The 21,636-nt window shown below is 44.5% G+C and overlaps 1 protein-coding gene across 1 annotated transcript in view; it reads right to left on the minus strand.

Annotated features, from left to right (window-relative positions):
- Window positions 1–1,546: 1,546 nt before the first annotated feature.
- Window positions 1,547–21,636, minus strand: part of kcnk9 (potassium channel, subfamily K, member 9) — an 88,161-nt gene continuing 68,071 nt past the window's right edge. Inside the window, exon 2 of the mRNA XM_070876017.1 lies at window positions 1,547–2,388. Within this exon, the coding sequence (XP_070732118.1) occupies window positions 1,547–2,388 (842 nt within the window). The remainder of the gene's footprint in view (window positions 2,389–21,636) is intronic.

Genomic DNA, 21,636 nt, shown 5'->3' on the forward strand with positions numbered 1-21,636 from the left:
TGAAAAATCAAACCCTCTAGACTGGTCACGTTTGTGGACACCTGTGCTGCCATTATGTTACATATTGAGATAAGATGGGAGGGGCAGGAGGAGGAGGTGTAATCTTATACCAGCGTGTTCATTCATCCAGTCATAGTACCGTACAGTACACAACTTTTTAATTGACTGTAAATCTGATTTGGGGAAAATTTGTGAATGTCACTTTGCACAACACTTGTCAAAAATGTACTTTTTATTGCATGCAAAATATTTGTCATTTATAACATCTCTTTATACTTAAATTCATCAGTTAAATCTTCTCTGTACATTTTCATTCAAGTTTGAATATATATATATATTCATAAATCTCTATAGATGCCCATTTTTTGTACAAAATACGATCACTGCAGTTAGCTTCTGTGGTGCAAATTTACAGGATTTTCCTTAAACATGTACATTTGTTATAAAAGCAATAATGCACATTTTGAAACGTGCCATATTTTAATGAAAAAAATAGAAAAGTGCATTATTTTACAACATTGCAGTAATTGTAAAGACAATGTAAAATATATACATGTTAGTGCATTCATTACAAAAAAGAAGCAACCTCAATAATTACATGTTATACATGAGTTTGAGATCTACCTTGAGTTGTAAACATTTTGTTACAGCTTCCTATCATTTGAACTATTTCATAGAACAGCAAAAAAATGCACAGTTTTGGTAATAACAGTTAAAATCACTTAAACTGTTAGAACTTCTGGTGAGGAAAATCTTTTGTTGTTGTTTTTCTAGTCTTACTCTCTTTATCCAGGCATTCAAAAACTAATTCCAGGTCATGCAGGTCATAACTGCACTAAAGTTACTAAATGCTACTCCAGCCATTCGTTTTTACTCCCCTCCCCCCAAAAAGGCAAGAAAGAGCAAATGGCTGGAATTGCTGCAAAAGCATGAATACTCATCATAAGTCAATAAATATTAATTGCTTTATTAATTTCATTGCTAGTTAAGTTGTGTTTTCAGGTAAGTTACAATGCATACCAGTTTTACTAAGCGCATGCATTTTAACTGGCATGCTAAAATGATCTTTCTGCACTTTACAATCCAGTAATAAAGAGCCAGCTGTTGAAAATACAATGGCACATCCGGTATACCGACTGCTTCATGTGTCAGCGTGCATGCTGTTTTGGCAACAGGATTTGGGTTCTTCTGTTCTGTTCTGTTGGTCAAGTCTGAAACTCAGTATTTAAAATTTTACAAAATTAATACCTAATGCAATGTTTCCTCACACAAACCACTTTCATCAATAACACTCTCTCATTCTAACAGTCTCTCCGAAGCAGATTAACGCCAATCAAATGAGTCCTCTTGCACGTAGTTTCGATGGATGCCCAACAGGTTGCTTGTACCTAAAATTCCAACTGCCACATGTAAGGCATATTGTTACTGCTGTGGAGCTGTTATTAACCATGCTTCATGCTTGGTTTCTGAGTTCCAGAGAAAGGCTTCTTTTTTTCTTCTTCTTCTTCTCCAGCACACTCAAAAACAAAATAAAATAAAAAGTGTTTCAAATGGACTTCCTCCTTCTCATGAGCCTGTGGTTCTCGTTGAAGCTGTGCAAACCTGGCGACACAGAGCTCACAGGAGATGGGAACAGACTGTTTTTCAATGTGCTCGGTGAAATCTCTTCTATCTTGTAAGATACTGAGTGAAAGTACTGAGGGTTGAGTTGGGAACTGAATGAATTCTGGTGAGATACCACCTGGTTGGTATACTCGTGGGACCTGTAGCACATGCAGGAGCAAACAGACTGCAGGTCTGTCACCTCAGTTTTGTACCGCTGCCGGCCCTGTTGGGGGTCCTCCTGGATGTGGATGATCATGCTGTTCCTATTCCCCGCCAAAGAAGCTCGCTCTTCGGCATCTCGCCGCTCGTCTTCGCTGTTCATGGTCAAAAACCTGAGAACCACTAGGTTGAGGAAAGCTCCAATAACCGTTAAACCCACTAAAATATACATAAAGCTAAAGGCCACATAGAGCGGTCTTTTCTGCAGGGCCTTATCTTTCTGGAGGGCCACATAGTCCCCAAACCCTATTGTAGTCAATGTGATGAAGCAGTAGTAATACGCGTGAAAAAAGTTCCACTCTTCATAATGTGCGAAAGCGGCTGCTCCGATGCACAGGGTCCCCATGCAAGAGAAGAAACCCACGGTCACCATGTTCTCCATAGACACATCCGTGCTTTTCATGCCGAGGCATTTCTTTATTCGTTTCAAAAGATATTTGACAAACGTGTTCATCCGTTCTCCCAGACTCTGGAACATGACTAGGGTCAGTGGTATTCCCAGCACAGCATAAAACATGCAAAAAGCTTTACCTGCATCAGTGTCTGGAGCTGCATGGCCATATCCTGCAAAGCAAAAAAAAACACATTCATTAGTCAAATTGCACACCCAGAGACTTTGGGTGTCTGTGTACTTAATCATAAAACTTTACAAAATACCCTGGACAATAAGTGCTAACCCTTACTTACTAGAAAATATTCAATTTTGAAGATTATATTATTCCTCATTATTTTTTGTTGACCTTTGACACCTGACAAGTGTTGTGCTCTCTCCATACTGCAACCTATGTCTTTGAAATGTTTAAAGTGTACACATAACCATCACATAGGAATGAAAAATTCTCAAATATATTTTCATTAAAGCATGATAGAACAAAAACCTTAAAATTTAAGTGATTTCACATCAAGTTTGAATGCTGACAACAATCAACAATGGTAACTAAAAGCATGGAATTACTGTAAATTTAAGGAAGCACCGCAATTCATTCTGCTACAATATGAACCTAATGTCTGACAAATATAAATTGACATGTTTTAGAAAGAAAACATGTGAGAATTGTTATACTGTGGATTCAAGTTGATTTGGGGACTGGAGACTGGGGACTTGACCAAGATCAACCAAACTCATTTAACATGTGACATTGGTAAAGGTAATGTTCATTACTGGAATGCACTTGGACCCATGTCTCGAGGTTTCAATCCACAATCCAGTAACTAGTGGGGTGCCGCAGGGATCAGTGCTGGGACCCCAACTATTTACAATCTATATTAACGACTTGGAAGAAGGGACCGAGTGTAACGTAGCCAAGTTTGTTGACGATACAAAGATGGGAGGAAAAGCAATGTGTGAGGAGGACACAAAAAATCTGCAAAAGGACAGACAGGCTACGTGAGTGAGCAAAAATTTGGCAGATGGAGTATAATGTTGGAAAGTGTGAGGTTATGCACTTTGGCAGAAAAAAATCAAAGAGTAAGTTATTATTTAAATGGAGAAGGATTGCAAAGTGCTGCAGTACAGCGGGACCTGGGGGTACTTGTGCATGAAACACAAAAGGATAGTATGAAGGTACAGCAAGTGATCAGGAAGGCCAATGGTATCGTGGCCTTTATTGCAAAGGGGATGGAGTATGAAAGCAGGGAAGTCTTACTACAGCTATATAGGTATTGGTGAGGCCACACCTGGAATACTGTGTGCAGTTTTGGTTTCCATATTTACGAAAGGATATACTTGCTTTGGAGGCAGTTCAGAGAAGGTTCACTAGGTTGATTCCGGGGATGAGGGGGTTGATTTATGAGGAAAGGTTGAGTAGGTTGGGCCTCTATGAAATGCAGAAGAATGAGAGGCGATCTTATCAAAACGTATAAGATTATGAGGGGGCTTGACAAGTTGGATGCAGAGAGGATGTTTCCACTGATGGGGAAGACTAGAATTAGAGGGCACGATCTTAGAATAAGGGGCCGCCCATTTAAAACAGATGAGGAAAAACTTATTCTCTCAGAGGGTTGTAAATCTGTGGAATTCGCTGCCTCAGAGAGCTGTGGAAGCTGGGACATTGAATAAATTTAATTCAGAAATAGACAGTTTTTTAAACAATAAGGGGATAAGGGGTTATGGGGAGCAGGCGGGGAAGTGGAGCTGAGTCCATGATCAGATCAGCCATGATCTTATTAAATAGCGGAGCAGGCTCGAGGAGCCGTATGGCCTATTCCTGTTCCTATTTCTTATGTTCTTATATAATACCACTCAGCTTCTAAATATGTACTCTTCAAATCTAATAAATACATTACTGGATTGCCAAAATTTTAATTGGGATTTCATCAACAACAACTAGATAAAAATAGCCTCTAGTACCTAGTTATCCTTTCATTCAGCCACCAATTCAAAGACATGTAAAACACTAAACACAAAATAGTTTGGCTTCTAAAATGTGCTGTTACCTCCGGGTTAAATGTAGCAACATTGGGCCCAAGTTTGCCCCCAGAGTTAGAACGGCGCACCTCCGTGTAGTGCACCGACTTTTTAGAACAGAAACGGCGCCCATTATTTACCTTCGTATTCTCCCCACAATCTGGTCGATCCAGGCCCTTGGCACAGCACAGCAGAACGCGTGGAGGGCGGAGCCAGGTCCCAGCGCTGAAAATAGTGCCGGGACCTCTGCACATGTGCACTAGAGTGTGTGCGCATGTGCAGTAGCTCCTCACAGCCCAAATCTCTGCAGGCTGTGTGTGAGGGGCCCGAAGCACGCCACCCTTAGCCCTGGCCGAATGGGCTCCCACAATGCCGTGTTCATGTAAGCAGGCCCCCACTGGCCCGAGCAGCATTATTTCAGTGGCTGTGCCTATGTATGGGCGCACGCTTTGATTTAAAGTATCTTGAATATCTTATGATGATTGGGATCTTTACAGTGTAACTTGCCGAAGGCGTTATTGTCAACCAGCAAGTAAAAATCAGGAGATGCTCGGCAACAGGGTTAATGTGCATGTGGGGCACATGAAGTATTCAGAGTGTGGGGATGGTGTCATGCAGCATGTGAAAGCGAAGGAACAGGCCAAGCGGGGGCAAGGCAGATGGGGACCCGGCTCGAGCTGAATTACCAAGCTGGCTGAGGCCAGAAAAGCAAAGTTTGAACGAACCAAGGCAAACAACCAACAGTTGCTGGAAACAATCCAATATCGGTTCGTGGCGTTATTTTGTTGACCAAATCGAATACATTTCGTGCGTGTGTGTCTCTCTCTATCTCAAGAAATCCGCTCTCCCCCCTCCCCCCTCCCCGTTAAGATGCCCCGTTCACCACCCACCACCTCCAGCCTTCTGCGTTGAGCCTTCTCCCTCCCTTCCTCCCACCCCCCCCCCCCCCGCCCGTTCAGATGCCGCGTTCTGCCGCATCTATCCCAGGCCGAAGGGACTCCCACACGGCCAGCTGCTGCCGAGTTTAGTTGAAGGTAGGATTTACTTCAGTTCTTTATTTGTTAATTTAATTATTTACTTCAGTTCTTTATTTTTATTGAATGCTTATTACTTTTTGTGCTTTGTTTGGTGCTTGGTGGTGCTTTAAATGTAGTTACTTGTGCCGATTCCTTAACTCTAGGTAAGGTTTATCTGTGCGGACAGAAGTGGCAATAACGCTGGCCTAAGTTAGTTTGGAGCAACTATTTGCTGGCCAAACTTGCTTAAATCGCCAAAACAGCCGTAAGTGGCTGGACACGCCCCTTTTTGAAAAAAAAACTAAACTAAAAAAATACCTAGCTAACTCACTTACACTGGTGCAAATTAAATGGCCAGAATTGTAACTAAAAAGATACTCCAGAAAAATCAAGTTGCTCCAAAAAAAACAGAGCAACTCCTGGGGAAATTTGGGCCCTATATTATCAACATCTAGTATCCTGTGGACTTGTAAAAAACACAATTAGAGAGCTTTGTCTAGTTTTGTAATACTAAACAGTGGAGAAAAAAATGGGGAATGTTTTGCTACAATTACATTTTACAATTGGATCCTCCAATGTGAACAAAGGTTATACAAATTATAATAATAGCATTACAAGAAACAGTGTCAGGACCCACTGCAGTGCCAGCAGGTCAGCCTGTCACACTCTTAACTGAAGGGCAAAGTGTGGTTGTGCCAGAGGGAGGGAAACAGTAAAATTACTGTAGTAATAATTCATTGAATGAAGACAAAAATACAGTTAAATATTTGATACATTTCCTTCACATCTATACACAACCTTGCAAGATTATTTCACCAAACACCACCAGAAAACATATTGGCCTGGAATTACCTTGCGCACCAATTGTTTACATCGCTTTCTGCTATTTTTACACTTTTTTTACATTTGGGCAGTGAGATTCACGGGAAATTTTTGCATAAGTTGCCATCATCAAGCTCAGTGTAATTACAGCATGAGTCGGATCGAGGAAATTCCGGACTATTAACTACTTTGTCATCTGATTGGTGTTTGTGGGATCGTCTTTGTGCGTAAAATGGCTGCTGCATTTGCCTACATAACAATTAAACACCTTAGGACATTATTTCTACATTAATGGTTCTTTATAAATGCAAGTTGTTGTTGTTGTCACTGTGTTTCAAATGAATTCATTGTATGTGAAACATTGAGACATTTCAGAGATGCGTATATAAATGCAAGTCATTCTTTATCGTCTTAAATAACTTTACCAATGTAATTTTTTCCACCTCACAGCCATCAAAACAATTAGAGAATGAGATTCTACCATTTGCTAATCTGTTGTATTTTAGCAATGATGATTTTCTCCAGTTATGATTTCCAACAGAGCTAGTTCAACCATTTTATATTTTATGGCCAGGCTGATTACGTTCTGTATATTTCATGAACAGTGCCTTTTTCATCTTATGTTTATTGGTGATTAGTGGCATTTTCAATTGAAGGAGTGTACTGTACACTATTACTCTGAAGACATATATTTAAGATATCGGCATATTAATGCTATTACATCATTGCATGTGCATATGGATAAATATTAAACTATGAGAGCAAAAATAATAGAAGGACTGCAGATAATTTTGGTAATATAAGTGGCAAAGAAGAAGTGTTTCTACAATGCGCCCAGAACTGCATTCTAGATCAGTATGTTTTTAGCCCAACAAGGAAGGTGGCAATGCTGGATCTAGCTCTAGGAAATTAAGTGGAGCAAATAGGTATTATTAGGGATGGCAAACATCGAGGAAACAATAACCATAACATAATTAGGTTTGGTATCAAAATTGAAAAGAAAAGTTAAAAGCTAAAGATATTTAACTAAAAAAGCCAATTTCAATGAGATAAAAAGAAAACTACTTCAGATTAATTAGAAATAAGAGTTGGCCAATAGTCAGTGGATAAATTATGGGAAGCTTTCAAACAGGAAATGTTTACAGTATAAACCAAATGTATTTGCACAGGGGTGTAGCAAAAGCTGAGGCTCTTTGAATGAATAGAAAACTTAAAAATGATACTTAAGAAAGAGACATGTGCAAATCTAAGTCAAGTATAAAAGAAAATCAAGCAGAGCTTTGAAAATAATAGAGGGGAAGCAAAAAAGGCAATTAGAATATTAAGAGACAGCATGAAGAAAAACTGATGGGTGGCATAAAGGAAAATACCGTTCCCACCATTTAAAACATCCACCGCTTATATCAGCCAAAAAGTGATAACCATTAGACATTTGCATTAATTTCAATTTCAATGTTTCTGGTTGTAGCGTCTTAAGTGCTGCAATTATTTCAGGCAGAAACAGTTGTGTTTACTCACTAGTTCGTATAATTACATGAAAGTATATAGTAACTTGAGAAACTGATCCCACTATGGCTGCCAAGCACATTAAATCCAGGAGGCTCTGGTGTCTATTTGGTATAGCAAAATTGTAGCCCAAAGTTGCATTTTAAGAGCTAATAGAAACTTAGAAAACTTTGCATGGAATTTGTTTTAATGCTAGAATAAAGCAGACAGTTTGTCTATCCGATCATAGAAACATAGAAACATAGAAAATAGGTGCAGGAGTAGGCCATTCGGCCCTTCAAGCCTGCACCGCCATTCAATGAGTTCATGGCTGAACATGCAACTTCAGTACCCCATTCCTGCTTTCTCGCCATACCCCTTGATCCCCCTAGTAGTAAGGACTACATATAACTCCTTTTTGAATATATTTAGTGAATTGACCTCAACAACTTTCTGTGGTAGAGAATTCCACAGGTTCACCACTCTCTGGGTGAAGAAGTTTCTCCTCATCTCGGTCCTAAATGGCTTACCCCTTATCCTTAGACTGTGACCCCTGGTTCTGGACTTCCCCAACATTAATAAGAACATAAGAACATAAGAACATAAGAATTAGGAACAGGAGTAGGCCATCTAGCCCCTCGAGCCTGCTCCGCCATTCAACAAGATCATGAAAAATATTGTCCAGGGAATAAAGTTCTTTGCATGTGTCCAAGATAGGTCTCCTAAACATTACAACAGTGACTACACTCCAAAAATACTTAATTGGCTGTAAATCGCTTTGAAACGTCCAGTGGTCGTGAAAGGCACGATATAAATCCAAGTCTTTGGGCTCAATTTTCCCCAATGTTGTTTTTTGGCGTATTGCTAGAGTTACGCCTGTTTTTCTTAGCCCCAACTACTCCAAAAAAAAAGTACCAAGTTTCCCAACTCTATTTTTTGAAATTGCTGCCGTGCAGCCTGTCCTGTCGCCTCAGTGGGTGGAGCCTAATGTCTGCGCCGACTAAATGATGCCGCCTCTTCTGCACATGCGCGGGGAAAAAAAGGATGCTTTTGACATGATTGTTATGGGCACGCATGCCCAGTACAGCTCCCGGTCTGAATTCCGCCATTTTTAAAGAGCCAGTTGTGTGTGAGAATTTTAATTCTCATTGGAAAAATCGGAGCTGCAATACAAGATGCAACACGGCGCAAGGACCAAGAATTTCTTACAGGATGAAGTGGAGGTACTAGTTACTGTGATTGAGGGCAGATGGCACAAGCTGGACACCAGCAGAGGTCACATAAAAGTTCCACCAAAAGAAATGAAGAAACACTGGAACCAACTTACACAGATTACTGTGCAATGCTGACTACCCCGAGGTCTGGAGGCCAGTGCAAAAAGAAGTGGCAGGACCTTGGTCAAGTAGTTAGTCTAAGTAATATTTTCATTTATTCAATGGAATTGCAATTGTAAATGTGACCAGCTGTATATGTCCCACCCAGCAGAAAGACACCTTTTCATCTTTGCAGAGGAAAGTGGCACACAACAAACGAGAAAGAACTTGAACAAGAGGAGGCCTGGCAAATTTGCAGCCACTGACACCCTTGGAAGAGAGAGTCACTGCTTTGATGGGTCCTGCTGGAGAAAAGCAACCACCACTGCACAAGCTGGACCCACACTCAAGGGAGAGGGTAAGTCCTGCAAATTCCACAGTCTGGCTTTGCTAAATGTTAAATACTGCGCGAGCTAGCCATGCTTCGGTTCATGGGGATGTCTCCAGCATGCTTCGGTTGGTGCAATGTGCTATCATTGATCGTGGTCCTTCAAATGAGCCAGCTGCCTGCACTGTGTGAGTCTACTCATGCCACCCACCCTGCCCCCTCCTCTGCTGCTAACCATTTGTCTGTTCTGTTATATTTTGCAGATCTTGAGGCCAATCCTGACGATGCAGAAGAAGATTGAGTGTGGACAAGTCTGAAGAGGAGAACATCTTCCAATCCCACCCTCCATGGGCATAAGGGTGAGGAGACGGAGGATGGGGAGGTGATGGATGAAGGCCCCACTGTTGTACTCACTCTGGAGGGGGTGCAGGTGCCGCCCATTGAGGTGCCAGCCCCTTCCCCGAGTGGTTTGTTGGTGGGACATTCCATGGTTTCTCACCATCCAAGGCTGGAGATTCCAGTAGGGTGCAGCGAGGCACACCCAGGGCCCCACCATCCAAGGCTGCGGGTCCCAGTGGGATGCAGCAAGGCACACCCAGGGTGAGGAGGGAAAGGAGAGCTCAACAGCGCTCTCCTGAGGTGCAGGATCTACCAGATGTGGTTCAGATGATGGCAATGAGTGGGGAGAGCATTGACCTTACACGATCATTCCTGGACACCATCAGTGGGGTGGGTGATGAGGTATCGGGACTGTCGGGAGAAGTAACAATACTCTCACGAGAATTAGAAACACTGTCCGGGAACATGAGGGAGGGAATGTCCCAGTCAGCTGAAAAAATGTCGGTGCACATGAGGGAAGGATTGTCGCAGGTAGTTGATGCGCTGTCAGTGAACACGAGGGAGGGTACGTCAAAGGTAGCTGAGACACCGTTGGCAAACATGAGGGAGGGAATGTTGCAGGTAGTAGACACATTGTCAGGGCACATGAGGGAGGGAATGTTGGAGTTAGCTGCTGCAATAAGGGAACACGCCCAGACCCCGCGCCCATTGATAGAATCAACTGCCACTCCCACTCCAATCCCCACACCAGCCTCTGAACGGGCTCAACTCAGGCCTTCCACATTATCGCCTGCGACCGCCCCCCCCCCCCTTGCCCCCCCCATCAAGAAGTGCGCATTACCCAAGATGTTCGAAAGAATAAGCTTGGTACCAACCCCAGAAACACTGTGCCACTGCCTACGGGCAGGGGTGGAGTCACCAAGACCAAGCACAGCAGGTGGTCTTAAAATAAGGTGGAGGAGAGATGGGTGCAGCCTTTCTTTGCTGCTGTTGTTGTTATTATTGGGGTAGAAATTCTGACGTCCCGGGCCCGTGTGTAGTTTCTACGGACCAGAGAAGGCTGGAGCTTGACAGGTCATCCGCAGATCAGGAGCGAGGACATTTGTACGGGCAAGATTGCGGGATTTACACATATCTTGCCCAGCAAATGTCCTCAAAAATCTTGCACCTGAAAAAGCAGGTGCATAGCCTACTTTTACAGGCGAAAGTGTTTAAAAACACATATAAATACAATCAAATAAAATAAAATAAACACATTGTATTGTTAAAAACTCTGCCCACCAAGGTAAGTTTATTTTTAATCCGAATTATAAAACTTTAAAAAAAAATCAGAAATATATTGTTTTTTTCTGAGGCATTTATTAACTTTAATTTCAATTAATTTTAATTATGTGAGGTGTATTTTTTTTTATTAGTGTGTGTTTTTTTTCCCCATTAATAGCACTGAGAACTCGTAGATACGCGAGTCTCAGTGCTATTAATGGGAATCTGTGAACTACCTACCTGATTGGCTGAGCGGTCACATGTGACTGCATCTTCTGCGTGGGAACCCTCCGAACGGGAGCGCGCTTCGCAGCACGGGAAAAGAAGGCCTCCCCACTGGAATCCAGGGCGCCTCCTAGACCACCAGGTACTTTCGTAAAAAATCTCCAGTCAAAAGGCAATTGCCCACGGGAAGCCTCCGACCGAAATTTTCGGGCCATTATTGTTGTTACTATTGTAACTGTTCTCAAATTCAAAGTTTTTTGTAAGTTATTAAAATTTACAAGTTTACAAGTTTGTAAGTCACCTTAAAATTTTTAAGAGATTTTAGAGCTCTCTTTTCTCTATTTCTTTTAGGTTGGGAGTTCGGAGGCCAAGAGGTCGGGAGGCCACAAAGGTCGGTGAGGTCAGGAGGCCACAGAGGTCGGTGAGATGAGTTGGTAAGTAGCTCTCTTTTCTCTATTTCTTTTTAAGTAGATTTTAAACTAGATAAAGCTAACTGGAGGGATGGCAATGCAGCTCAGTCCCGTGGAGTGCACATCCTGCGGCATGTGGGAAGTCCTGGACGCTTCGCGCAACCTAGACAACTATGTGTGCAGCAGGTGTCTCCAGCTTCAACTGCTCGAGCTCCGCGTTTTGGAACTGGAGCAGCGGATGGAGTCAATAAGGTGCATCCGCGAGGCTGAGAACTACGTGGATAGCACGTTTCAGGAGGTGGTCACCCCGCAGTTTAAAGGCGTGCAGGTAGAGGGGAAGTGGGTGACCACCAGACGTGGTAACTGTGCTAGGCAGGTAGCGCCGGAGTCCTCTCCCAACCCTGCCCTGAGAGTCCATCTCGCTTTCAAACCAATATTCACTTCTGAGTATCGGTAAGGACAATGGTGTCTCTGGGGAGTGCAGCCAAAGCCAATTCCAAGGCACCATGGGTGGCTAAGCTGCACAGGGGGGAGGGACGAAAAATAAAAGAGCTCTAGTGGTAGGGGATTCTGTAGTTAGGGGAACAGACAGGCGTTTCTGCGGCTGTAGACATGACTCCTGAATGGTTTTGTGCCTCCCTGGTGTCAGGGTCAAGGATGTCACAGAGCGGACGCAGCGCATCCTTGGAGAGGGGAGCGGGAGGGTAAACAGCTAGAAGTTGTGGTCCATATCGGGACCAACGACATAGGTAAAATAAGGGATGAGGTCGTACAGGAAGAATTCAGGGAGTTAGGAAGAAAATTAAAGAGTAGGATAAAAAGGTAGTAATCTCCGGGTTACTACCGGTGCCACGTGCTAATGAGTATAAGAATACAATAGAGAGGATGAACACATGGCTGGAAAGTTGGTGTAGGAGGTATTGTGTTCCTAACACAGATGAGACTGCACACAGGGAGGTTAAAGTAACAGTGACTTCAGTCTTTATGAAGACACTCCAGAGTGAGGAACAGGCCTTAGGGGCTGGCTTATATACAGTGCTCCCAAGGGATGCTGGGATCCCTTGGGACTTCATGGGATGCGCTCCCTGGTGGCGGAACATGGGAGTGCATGCTTTACAGATACACAATATCACTCACCCCCAAAGTCAAAGTAAAAACTATTTACAAGGTGAGGCAATGGGAAGCCATTCTTTCCCTGGTGGACCGCCTCGGTACAAATGTCTGTTCTGGTGTATTGGCTGTGCCCTCGCTGGGCTGTCGTGTTGTTGGCCCTGCTGGGTGAGCCTGGCCTTGCTGGGCTGTTGGGTGTGATGGGTTCAATTTCCTGGTCCGGGGTGGCGTGGTTGCTCATTTGGGTGCGTGTTGTGGGCTCAAAAAAGGTGGTGTCTGCTGTGGGTTGTTCAGGGCAGTCTGTGAACCGCAGCCTCATTTGGTCCAGGTGCTTTCTGCAAATTTGTCCATTGTCTAGTTTGACTACAAACACCCTACTCCCTTCTTTAGCTTTCACCGTGCCCACGATCCACTTGGGACCATGTCCATAGTTTAGCACACACACAGGGTCATTCAGATCAATTTCGCGTGACACAGTGGCGCGACCATCATTTACATTTTGTTGCTGTCGCCTACTCTCTACCTGATCATGCAGGTTGTGGTGGACCAGCGAGAGTCTGGTTTTAAGTGTCCTTTTCATGAGTAGCTCAGCCAGGGGCACCCCTGTGAGCGAGTGGGGTCTCGTGCGGTAGCTGAGCAGTATTCGGGACAGGCGGGTTTGGAGTGAGCCTTCTTTGACTCGTTTGAGGCTCTGTTTGATTGTTTGTACTGCCCGCTCTGCCTGCCCATTGGAGGCTGGTTTAAACGGGGCCGAGGTGACATGTTTGATCCCATTGCAGGTCATGAATTGTTTAAATTCGGCACTGGTGAAACATGGCCCGTTGTCACTGACCAGTATGTCAGGCAGGCCATGGGTGGCAAACATGGCCCTCAGGCTTTCAATGGTGGCGGTGGCGGTGCTTCACATTCAATCCATTTTGAAAAAGCATCCACCACCACCAGGAACATTTTACCGAGAAATGGGCCCGCATAGTCGACATGGATCCTAGACCATGGTCTGGAGGGCCAGGACCATAAACTTAGTGGTGCCTCTCTGGGCACGTTGCTCAACTGAGCACACACGCGGCATTGCCGTACACAGGACTCTAAGTCAGAGTCAATACCGGGCCACCACACGTGGGATCTGGCTATCACTTTCATCATTACTATACCCGGGTGTGTGCTGTGGAGATCCGAGATGAACGTCTCCCTGCCCTTTTTGGGTAGTACTACGCAGTTACCCCACAACAGGCAGTCTGCCTGAATGGACAGCTCGTCCTTTCGCCGCTGGAACGGCTTGATTAGCTCTTGCATTTCAACGGGGATGCTGGCCCAGCTACCATGCAGTACACAGTTTTGTACTAGGGACAGCAGAGGATCTTCGCTGATCCAAGTCCTAATCTGGCAGGCCGTGACAGGTGATTTATTATTTTCAAATGCTTCCATGACCATCAACAAGTCTGCGGGCTGCGCCACCATCAACAAGTTTGCAGGCTGCGCCATTTCCACCCCCGTGGTGGTCAATGGTAGCCGACTGAGAGCATCTGCACAGTTCTCGGTGCCTGGCCTGTGGCGGATGGTATAGTTATATGCTGATAGCGCAAGTGTCCAGCTTTGTATGCGGGCTGAGGCATTAGTATTTATCCCCTTGTTTTCAGCGAACAGGGATATGAGGGACTTGTGATCGGTTTCCAGTTCAAATTTGAGGCCAAACAGGTATTGATGCATTTTCTTTACCCCGAACACACACGCTAATGCCTCTTTCTCAATCATGCTGTAGGCCCTCTCGGCCTTAGACAAGCTCCTGGAGGCAGAGGCGACAGGTTGCAACTTCCCCGCAACATTAGCTTGTTGTAATACACAGCCGACTCCGTACGACAACGCATCACATGCTAACACTAGTCTTTTACATGGGTTATACAATACAAGCAGCTTGTTGGAGCATAAAATGTTTCTGGCTTTCTCAAAAGCAATTACTTGTTTTTTTTTCCCATACCCAGTTCTCACCTTTGCGCAATAACACATGTAGGGGCTCTAAGAGGGTGCTTAACCCCGGTAGGAAGTTACCAAAATAGTTGAGGAGTCCCAGGAATGACCGCAGCTCCGTGACATTCTGTGGCCTGGGCGCATTCCTGATAGCCTCTGTCTTAGCGTCTGTGGGCCGAATGCTGTCTGCCACGATCTTTCTCCCCAAAAACTCCACTTCTGTTGCCATGAAGACACATTTCGACCTCGTCAGCCGCAGCCCGACGCGATCCAGTTGCTGGAGGATCTCCTCCAGGTTTTGTAGGTGCTCGACGGTGTCCTGACCCGTGACCAATATGTCGTCCTGAAAAACCACCGTGCATGGTACTGACTTGAGTCGGCTCTCCATGTTTCTCTGCAATATCGCTGCAGCCGACCGAATTTCAAACGGGCATCTGTTGTAGATGAACAGTCCCTTGTGCGTGTTGATGCAGATGAGGCCCTTCGAAGACTCCTCCAGCTCCTGCGTCATGTAGGCCGAAGTCAGGTCGAGCTTGGTGAACGTCTTGCCTCCTGCCAGCGTCGCAAATAAGTCATCTGCCTTAGGTAGCGAGTATTGGCCCTATAGCGAGAAATGATTAATAGTTACTTTATAATCGCCGCAAATCCTGACCGTGCCATCAGTTTTGAGTCCTGGAACAATCGGGCTGACCCACTCGCTGAATTCCACTGGGGAGATGATGCCCTCGCATTGCAGCCTGTTCAGCTCGATTTCCATTCTCTCCCTCATCATGTGAGGTACTGCTCGCGCCTTGTGGGGAATGGGTCGTGCCTCTGGGACCAAGTGGATCCGCACCTTCGCTCCGGAAGAGTTTCCAATGCCTGGCTCAAAAAGGGAAGGAAATTTGTTAAGAACCTGGGTACATGAGGCCTCATCGACATGTGATAGCGCTCAGATGTCATCCCAGTTCCAGCGGATTTTGCTCAGCCAGCTCCTTCCAAATAGTATGGGACCATTGCCTGGGACAATCCAGAGTAGCAGTTCGTGCACCGTGCCCTCGTAGGTGATGTTGACCAGGACAGTGTTGAGCCCTTTGGTGTATGTTCTCATTTTCTTGTGGATGGGGCTCAGGGCTGATCTGAGTGCCTTTTTGCACCACAGTCTCTCAAACATCTTTTTACTCATGATGGCTTGGGTAGCGCCAGTGTCCAGTTCCATGGCTATGGGTAAGCCATTCAATTTTACATTTAGCATTATAGGTGGACATTTCATCAAAAATGTATGCACCCCATGTACTTCAGCATCTGCCTCCTCTCTCTGAGACTCGAATTTGCTTTGATCCACCATGGACCAATCTTTCTCTGCCATGTGGTGTTTAGCAAGTTTTGCAGAGCTTGCAGCTCATCTGCAAACTCATTGGAGGTGCCCCATTGTTCCACAGCTCTTGCAAATATATCCTTTGAATCGGCATGAATAGGCTGAATGGAAGCCTCCACAACGCCAACAAGGTATGAATTGCCTTGCATTCATCCTTCGTTGCAGATTCTAAGTCATCTGGGTCACCTGAGGCCTGCTGGCAGTTGCCCTGTACATTTCTGTTCACAAACACAGTTCTAGTTATTTTCTGAACATTGCTAGCACTTGTGTGCTCAGAGATTTGTTTGGTGTTATCACTGGTGGACATAAACGCCTCTGCTATCACAATGGCCTTATTGAGGGTCGGTGTCTCTACAGTCAAAAGTTTTCGTGGGATGGTCTCATGGCCAATGCTCAGTACAAAAAAGTCTCTTAGCATCTACTCCAGATAGCCATCAAACTCACATTGTCCTGCAAGTCACCTTAGCTCGGCGACGTAGCTCGCCACTTCCTGACCTTCAGATCGCTGGCACGTGTAGAACCGATACCGTGCCATCAGCACGCTCTCCCTCAGGTTAATATGCTCCTGAACCAGTGTACACAGTTCCTCATACAACTTATCTGTGGGTTTCACCAGAGCGAGAAGATTCTTCATGAGGCTTTAGGTCGGTGCCCCGCAGACCGTGAGGAGAACCGCTCTCCTTTTTGCAGCGCTTCCTTCTCTGTCCAGCTCGTTGGCTACAAAGTACTGGTCTAGCCGTTTGACATAGGCGCCCCGGTCCTCACCCTCCGAGAACTTCTCCAGGATGCCCACAGTTTGCTGCATCTTTGTGTTGGATTCGTATACTCGTCGCCAGTTACTGTGTTCCTAACACAGATGAGACTGCACACAGAGAGGTTAAAGTAACAGTGACCTCAGTCTTTATTAAAACACTCCAGAGTGAGGAACAGGCCTTAGGGGCCGGCTTATATACAGTGCTCCCAAGGGATGCTGGGATCCCTTGGGACTTCAGGGGATGCGCTCCCTGGTGGCATAATATGGGAGTGTATGCTTTACAGATACACAACAGGAGGGAGGGCTTTAAATTTTTGAGGCATTGGGACTGCTTTGGGGGAGATGGGACTGATACAAACCGGACGGGTTGCACCTCAACAGCGCCGGGACCAATATTCTCGTGGGGAGTTTTGCTAGTGCTGTTGGGGAGAGGGGATGGGAACCTCAGAACGAATTCAAAAGCGAAGGAAGTAAAGCTGAAATTGGATTGCAAGAAAGCGAATCTGTAAGACAGAGGAAATGGGGTTTAATATGTAGTAAGCAAGGAGGTCTTCCTGTGCTGAATGATATCTATTTTAATGCAAGGAGTATAGCGAATAAGATGAATGAGCTAAGAGCACAGGTTGACACTTGGGAGTCTGACATTATAGCCATTACAGAAACATGGCTGAAAGAGGGGCAGGTTTGGCAGATCAATATTCCTGGTTACAGGATTTTTAGACAAGATAGAGAGGGGGGTAAAAAGGGGGGCAAGGTTGTGGTACTGATTAAAGAAAATATTATAGTGGTGAAGAGGGATGATATGTTAGAAGGATCATCAAATGAGGCCACATGGGTCGAATTGAAAAATAAAAAAGGGGCGATCACACTGCTGGGCGTGTATTATAGACCCCCAAACAGTGGGAGGGAGACAGAGGAGCAAATATGTAGGCAAATTGCTGTGAAATCCAAAAACCATAGGGTAGTAATAGTGGGGGATTTTAGCTATCCAAATATTGATTGGGACAAATTTAGTGTGAAGGGGTATAGAGGGTGCGGAATTCTTGAAATGCATTCAAGAGAATTTTTTTTAGTCAGTATGTAGCAAGCCCAACACGAGAGGGGGCGGTCTTGGATTTAGTTTTGGGGAATGAAGCTGGGCAGGTTGAAAGGGTATTAGTGGGAGAGCACTTGGGTGCCAGTGACCATAATTCAGTCAGATTCAAGTTGGTTATGGATAATGACAAGAATAGGCCTGGAATAAATGTTCCGAATTGGGGAAAAGCTAATTTTGCTAAGTTAAGGAGTGATTTGGCCACAGTGGACTGGAAACAGCTACTTGTGGGTAAATCAGTGTAGGAACAGTGGGAGGCATTTAAGGAGGAGATCCGGAAGGTTCAGGCTAAACAGGTGCCCTTGAAGAAAAAGGTTGGAAAAAATAATTCTGGAGCCTCCCGGATGTCTAGCAACTTACAGGGGAGGATTAAGAAAAAAAGGGACGCTTATGTCATATATCAACGGCTAAATATTCTTGAATTTTAGAGAAATATAGAAAGTTAAGGGGCAAAATTAAAAAGCATATTAGGAATGCATGAGAAATTTGTGGCCAGTAAAATTAAGGAAAATCCTAAGATGTTCTATAAATATATTAAGAGTAAGAGGGCAATTAAAGAAAGGGTAGGGCCTTTTAGAGACCACGAGGGTAATCTTTGTGTGGAGGCAGAAGATGTTGGTAGGGTTCTTAACGAATACTTTGCATCTGTTTTCACAAAGGAAAGGGGCAATGCAGATACTGCTGTCGAGGAGGAGTGTGATATTCTGGATAAAATAAATATAATGAGAGAGGAAGTGTTAAGAGGTTTAGCAGCTTTGAAAGTAGATAGGTTCCAGGGCCCAGATGAAATGCATCTCAGGCTGTTGAGCGAAGTAAAAGAGGAAATAGTAGAGGCCTTGACCATCATTTTCCAGTCCTCTTTGGAACTGAGCATGGTGCCAGAGGATTGGAGGACTGCTAATGTGGTACCCTTGTTTAAGAAGGGAGAAAGGGACAGGCCGAGTAATTACAGGCCTGTCAGCCTAACTTCAGTGGTGGGAAAATTATGGGAAAAAATCCTGAAAGACAGGATAAATCTGCATTTGGAAAAGCAAGGATTAATTAGGGACAGTCAACACGGATTTGTTAAGGGAAGATCGTGTCTGACTAACGTGATTGAATTTTTTGAGGAGGTAACCAAGAGGCTCAATGAGGGTAGTGCATACAATGTAGTATATATGGACTTTAGCAAGGCTTTTGATAAGGTCCCACATGGTAGACTGGTCATGAAGGTTAAAGCACATGGGATAGAGGGCAAATTGTCAAGTTGGATCCAAAATTGGCTTGGAGGAAGGAAGCAAAAGGTAATGATTGATGGATGTTTTTGTGACTGGAAGGATGTTTCCAGTGGGGTTCTGCAGGGCTCAGTACTGGGACCCTTGCTTTTTGTGGTGTATATCAACGATTTAGATTTGAATATAGGGAATATGATTAAGAAGTTTGCAGACGACACTAAAATTGGCTGTGTGGTTGATAATGAAGAGGAAAGTCATGGGCTGCAGGACGATATCAATCTACTGGTCAGGTGGGCAGAACAGTGGCAAATGGAATTTAATTCAGAGAAGTGTGAGCTGATGCACTTTGGGAGGGCTAATAAGGAAGGGGTATACACATTAAGCGGTAGGCCACTTAATAGTGTAGATGAACAAAGGGACCTTGGAGTGCTTGTCCACAGATCCCTGAAAGTAGCAGATCAGGGGGATAAGGTGGTTAAGAAGGCATACAGAATGCTTGCCTTTATTGGCTGAGGCATAGAATATAAGAGCAGGGAGGTTATGCTTAAATTGTATAATACTTTGGTTAGGCCACAGCTGGAGTATTGCGTGCAGTTCTGGTCACCGTATTATAGGAAGGACGTGATTGCACTAGAGAGGATGCAGAGGAGATTTACTAGGATGCTGCCTGGAATGGAGAATCTTAGTTATGAGGACAGATTGGATAGGCTGGGTTTGTTCCCATTGGAACAGAGGAGGTTGCGAGGAGACCTCATTGAGGTGTACAAAATATTGAGGGGCCTGGACATAGTGGATAGTAATGGTCTATTTCCATTGGTGAAGGGTTCTAGTATGAGGGGGCATAGTTTTAAGGTGGTTGGTGGAAGGTTTAAAGGAGATTGAGGGGGTGCTTCTTTACGCAGAGGGTTGTGGGGATCTGGAACTCGTTGCCTGGAAGAGTGGTGGATGCAGAAACCCTCACCACTTTTAAGAGATGGTTGGATGGGCACTTAAAATGCAGTAACCTGCAGGATTACGGACCTAGAGCTGGTAATTGGGATTAAACTGGATGACCTTTTGTTGGACAGAGCAGATATAATGGTAAGTACTGCAGGGAATAGAATATGGCCAGGGTGATCTCCTGGACTCGTTTTGATCGACTGGATGGGTCAGAGAGGAGTTTTCCCAGATTTTTTTCTCCCTAAATTGGCCTGGATTTTTATCTGGTTTTTGCCTCTCCCAGGAGATCACATGGCTCCGGTTGGGGTGGAGTGTAGAATGTTTTAGTATAAGGGGTGTCGCAATTGTGGTGAGGTGGATTGGTTGGGCTGTGTGCTCTTTGCCTTTCCGTCATTGTTCATAGGTTTATATGTAACCTTTGGGGCTGCTGACCAAGGGCCGTGTGGCTCTTTGTCGGCTGGCGCGGACACAATGGGCCGGAATGGCCTCCTTCTGCACTGTAAATTTCTATGTTTCTATAAGAAACATAAGCAACATAAGAAATAGGAGCAGGAGTAGGCCATTTGGCCCCTCAAGCCTGCTCCGCCATTCAATAAGATCATGGCTGATCTGATCATGGACTCAGCTCTACTTCCCTGCCCTCTCCCCAAAGCCCTTTACTCCCTTATCACTCAAAGATTTGTCTATCTCCACCTTAAATATATTCAATGATCCAGCTTCCATAGCTCTCTGGGGCAGAGAATTCCATAGATTTACAACCCTCAGAAAAAATTTCTCCTCATCTCAGTTTTAAATGGGCGGCCCGTTATTCTAAGACTAGCTCCCCTAGTTTTAGTTTCTCGTATGAGTGGAAATATCCTTGCTGCATCCACCTTGTCGAGCCCCCTCATTATCTATAAGTTCCAATAAGATCACCTCTCATTCTTCTAAACTCCAATGTGTATAGGCCCAACCTACTCAACCTATCCTCATAAGTCAACCCACTCATCTCCAGAATCAACCTAGTGAACCTTCTCTGAACAGCCTCCATTGCAAGTATATCCTTCCTTGATCTTAAAGTGATCTTAAAGTTTGTAAAATATCTTAACTGAAAACTTTAAAGTTTGATACAAGAATATTTTTATTAAAGTTAAGTACAAACAAATGTTTGTTAAACTTTTGGCTGAAATATATCTTACATTATAATTGAATAATTTCATTATTTGTTCCATTATTAACAACTTTTTGAACTAAAGGAGAATCATTTCCATTATTCGTTCCAGTATTAACACAAAACAACATTATGGAACAGGTCCAAACAGTAAAGATGGTCCATGTGGAATAGTTGCCGCTGAGCCTTCAGGCAGCAAAGCGTTCATGGATGAGCTGCTGGCGCAAGGCTCGAGCAATCGTTAAAAGGGGCACGACAGCCTGCCCTCCTCTGCTGCCGTGCTCCGGGTTCAGGTAGTTGTATGGTTTCCTCATCCTCGTCCTCCATCTCCTCCTTGTCATCTGCATCTTCCTCATCATCATCAGCTGTGTCATGTATGTAACCACAACGTAACACTACTGTATTACTGTATACACTCAATCTAGATGCACACCTTGACCACAAGGGGTGAACTTGTGGGAGACACTCCTTACCTGATCACTCAGGTATAAAAAGGGAGGTCCCATGCAGGGTCACTGTCTTTGGAGTCCTGTGAATAAAGAGTTCAGATCACAGAGTGACCTTGTCCCCAGAATGTGCCTCATGTGGTTTCATATTATAGAGTAAGGACTTTACAAACTGC

Source organism: Pristiophorus japonicus, chromosome 1 (genome assembly GCF_044704955.1).
Source record: "Pristiophorus japonicus isolate sPriJap1 chromosome 1, sPriJap1.hap1, whole genome shotgun sequence".
Lineage (NCBI taxonomy): Eukaryota > Metazoa > Chordata > Chondrichthyes > Pristiophoridae > Pristiophorus > Pristiophorus japonicus.